We start from the raw sequence: 4,461 nt of genomic DNA, 5'->3' as shown, positions 1-4,461 counted from the left end.
GTTGTGTATGTATCACCAAAGTAAAGAAACATCATAAGTTAAACAAACATCCAAGAAAGCAACTCAAATTCATCAAAAGGAAAATGCTTTAAGAAACATGACTGAGAAAGATAGCCAGAGAGACACAAAACGTTATTTATCTTGTTCCATCGTTCTCAGCAACAAATAAGTAAAAATGTGAGCACTTTCGACCAACCCAGAGAAGAATACAACTTTATCCTCTTCCTCAGATTCAAAAAAAATCCTTCAATATAAACAATAGTGACCAAATAAAATAGCCATTCTTCCAATCACGAGAAAACCCAGAAACCAAAACCCTAAAACCAGCAATCTTCAAAAAGAAGAAACATAGACGATAGAAAAAGCTGTATATGAGAGATGTTTGTTTGGCTCATATAATAAAGAATGTAATTATATTTGAAGAATATGTGGTAATGTCCACTAAATTATGGGTTAGATTAGATAAATAGTAGTGTTTTTATATATATGTATAGTCACAGCCGGTTTTGGTAGATTAGATTTTGGTTTATTTTAAGTAATCCGGTTATATTATTTAGTTAGCGTAGGGTGCAATATATAAGGTAGCATAGTAACAAATTTGAAAGAGTACAAAATTTAAAATCAACTTTCTTAGGTAGATAAAAATAGGATTATATTTTAATAGATTAGATGGGAGATGTGCAAAAATAAATTTTGAGATTTCACCAGAAAGATCTAAGTTGCGAAGAAAAAAAATATAAAGATAGACATATGTTTATGTAGAAATGTATAATATTATAACCTTGACTAGGAATGGAGAAATAAACCGAATCCGAAAATCCGAACCAAACTCAATTCGATAAAAATAAATCCAAACCGATCCGCCGACATAAATACTGAATAGATCTTGTTTTGTGGTATTTTGTTTTAGGTATTTCGGGTTAGGGTACTATTCAAATCTGAACCTAAATAGATATCCGATTGAATCCGAAACATTCAAAATCCCAAAAAAAAACTTGTACCAAACATGTCTCAGTTTCTAATATGTATCCAAAATACGCTAAGATATTATTGAACATCTAAAATAATTATCTATTATACGAAGGTTGATGGTTGAAGGTGGCAGTTGAAGCTAGAAGTTTTTAGATTTTGGTTTTGTTTTCATTGAATAATGTTTTTCATTTCATGAGAACATGGTTTTCGGTTTATGCTTTCATTTATTTGGTTTTCTTTTATCAATAGCTATGTTTACCTTTCGTTTGATTTTGAATGATCACCTTTGATATTTCTTTCTTATTTTTGAATCAATTTTACTTATGTTTTGGTTACAAAATAGGTACAAACCAGGTACTTTACAACCAAAGAACCGATTTAACTTATGTTTTGGTTACTAAGTAGGTACAAATTATGTACTTTTAAACCGAAGAACCGATTGAGATCCGAACCCGAGTACATCGGGTTTTACTAATTCTTTGAAAATTTACTAATTCCGATCTGAACCCGATAAAATCTGAATCCGATAGAATCCGAACCAGTCCCGAAACGAACTTTCATATAATTCGAATGAGAGTGATTTTGATAATCCCAAAAAACCGAAATTCGATTGGACAAAATCAAAACCCGATTGAGATTCTGAATGTCCATATGTGTAACTTTGACAAAAGAAAAAGTATATAATATTATAACCATGTTGCTACTGGGGAAAGGCATCCCCACGTGAAGGCGTTACATATTACAGAGTCCAAAACCAGCATCGTCATAACTGTGAACTGACATTAGTTGTAACCGAAACGAACCAACAAGTTAATGCATCTCTTTCTCTGTACAACAAAATAGAAATGCCTCTTTCTTTCTTTGGTTTTAAAATATTATAAAATCTTTCAACGCTAAATTAATCTAATAGCATAGTTTTTAATAATCAACAATCTAATGTATAAGTTTTCTGTAGCTATCATATGATGTGTATCTAATAATTTACAACTCCTTTATTTTAAGAATCACATAGATTTTCTTATGCTTATAAGTTCTGACCACGCAAAAGTATATTATATAATTAAAAAATATTTAGCAATACTTGTAAGTAAAATAAAGAAATAAAATTAAAAAAAAAACGGGTACACGCGAGAGACATCGTAACGACTAAAATAAGTTTTTAAATGAATTATTTGTCACTTTTCTCTTTTCTCGCAGTTCCATTCGCTCACCGTCTTTATCTCTGCATCAGTTTCTCCTTCCTAACAAGCAAAAACCCCAAAACGGATCGAATCAAAAATTTCTATTTTATAAATAGAAAGAAAAAATCTTTCTTTTTCAATTTCGTTTCGTTTCACCTAACCCATTGATTCTCTTTTAACTTTTTTCCTTTCGATCATCATCGCATTGCATCTGAGTTTTCCCAATAGAAACAGAGGAGAGAAAGGAGGCTACTTTTTTTATTCCGTTGGAGATGGCGACGAACATTGGAATGATGGACAGTGCTTACTTCGTTGGACGAAACGAGATTCTGGGCTGGATCAATGACCGCCTTCATCTCAATCTCTCTCGCATCGAAGAGGTAAATGTATATATTTGATAAAGCTTGATTCTTTCTTTCTGCATGTGTGTTTCAATGGCCGATTGATTGATTAAAAAGGACGTGCCTTTCGCTTTGTTTTGATGTTGTCGGTGGTGGGTTATGAAGATTGGTTTTTGAGATGTATGGCATTGTTGATCTGGTGCAATTTGCTGGTTACATTGACTCTTTGATGCTCTGTCTACTGGAAGCAACTCATATGTTTTTCAGTTGTTCAATATTCCGGTTTATAAAATCATATTCTGGCTAAGCTTTAAAAGAACAAGTGTTACTTGCAGTTTATGTTGTGTAATAAAGATCTACGTTTGTCAGCTTGATACTTGTACGCCTTTGATATTGAAAAAGGCTTCAAGGGTCATTATTAAGATGTTTTCTTTACTTGTTTGATTTCAACTGATAACTCTTGTAAGTGGTCTTTTTGCTTGTGAGACTGTGTTTTATGATCTAAGTGGGCTTATTGTTTGTTCTGGTAGGTTGCATCGGGTGCTGTTCAATGCCAAATGTTGGACATGACCTTTCCTGGAGTTGTGCCTATGCACAAGGTGATGTTTATTAGTTTTTATTATCTCTTGTTTGCTTCTTCTGCAGAGCATTCTAAATCTTTCCACTTTTTCAGGTTAATTTTGCGGCGAAGAATGAGTACGAGATGATACAAAACTACAAAGTCATGCAAGAGGTCTTCACCAAACTCAAAATCACCAAGGTAATTTTATTCTTTATCCATACATTTTGCTTGTGGTAAAGATCCCATCTGAGAGCTAATACCTTCAACATATGTCTATCAGCCGTTGGAAGTCAACAGGCTTGTCAAAGGTCGACCACTAGACAACTTGGAGTTTCTGCAATGGCTTAAACGTTTCTGCGATTCCATTAATGGTGGCATTATGAACGAGTATCGATTCTTTTTGCTACCTTCTCTTCTGTTCTAATTATCAAAGTAAAAAAGTCTCACTCCACTGGTTTCACCATTGTAGGAACTACAATCCAGTAGAACGAAGATCAAGAGGTGGCAAAGAGAAAAGCATCAAGGGATCTAGTAAGGTCTCAAAGTCATTGCAAACAAACAATACACATCATACTCCTACAGTCACTGCTTCCAGCAAACCAACTGGTATTCCATTTAAACTTAGCTTCCCTCTCTATCCAGTTTCTAACTTTCTCTCAATCTTTGTTCCAAAATTCTAACTGCTAGGTCCAAAGCAAGCAAGATCACATGCAATTGGAGGTGGGAGCAACTCGTCGGCCGAAGTGCAAGCTCTATCAAAGGAGGTAATTAGCTTCTAATCATTCCCTTGTTTCTTCAGGTTAATGAAAAAAAAAGAAATTGTAATGAAACATTCTTTTTACAATAACCAGCTTGAAGATCTCAAGGTCTCGGTAGATGTCTTGGAAAAGGAAAGAGATTTTTACTTCTCTAAGCTCAGGGATATAGAGATACTCTGTCAGACTCCTGAACTTGACGATCTTCCGGTAAATGTCAATAGCAATTTCCTTGGTTCCCCTTAGTTTGGACTCAAATCAGCATGAATAACATGTACTTATTGAAACCGCTATATGCGCAGATTGTTGTAGCGGTTAAGAAGATATTATATGCAACAGATGCAAATGAATCTGCTCTCGAAGAAGCTCAAGAGTGCCTGATCGAGTCTCTAGGCATTGAGGTTGAGGAAGAAGAAGAAAACGAAGCAGAAGAAGCAGGGACTCAGACTTAAAAGTTGTGATTTTAACAACAACAACAACAAAAACAAGTTTCAAAGTAGAGGACAATGACTGTACATTGCCTTGTCTTAGAAGATAGTGTTTGCACAATACTCAAGTTACCCTAACCGGTTATTCGGTTTTAAGTGCAACATCCCAAACTCTGTTCCTTCCTTAATTTAAAAGATGGTCCAATTTGGTTTTTCTTTGTA

At 34.2% G+C, this 4,461-nt stretch overlaps 1 protein-coding gene across 1 annotated transcript; it reads left to right on the top strand.

The window, feature by feature from the left end:
* Positions 1-2,162: 2,162 nt before the first annotated feature.
* On the top strand, positions 2,163-4,461 carry LOC106437335 (microtubule-associated protein RP/EB family member 1B). The gene is made up of 8 exons (XM_013878244.3): positions 2,163-2,533; positions 3,025-3,093; positions 3,168-3,254; positions 3,337-3,443; positions 3,526-3,662; positions 3,744-3,820; positions 3,908-4,021; positions 4,114-4,461. The coding sequence occupies exons 1-8, from the start codon at positions 2,426-2,428 to the stop codon at positions 4,261-4,263; spliced, it is 849 nt and encodes a 282-aa protein (XP_013733698.1). The 5' UTR covers positions 2,163-2,425; the 3' UTR covers positions 4,264-4,461.

This window comes from Brassica napus, chromosome C3 (genome assembly GCF_020379485.1).
Source record: "Brassica napus cultivar Da-Ae chromosome C3, Da-Ae, whole genome shotgun sequence".
NCBI classification, from domain to species: Eukaryota; Viridiplantae; Streptophyta; class Magnoliopsida; order Brassicales; family Brassicaceae; genus Brassica; species Brassica napus.
The sequence above is the reverse complement of the archived record's forward strand: the minus strand, read 5'-3'. Positions and strand labels throughout refer to the sequence as shown.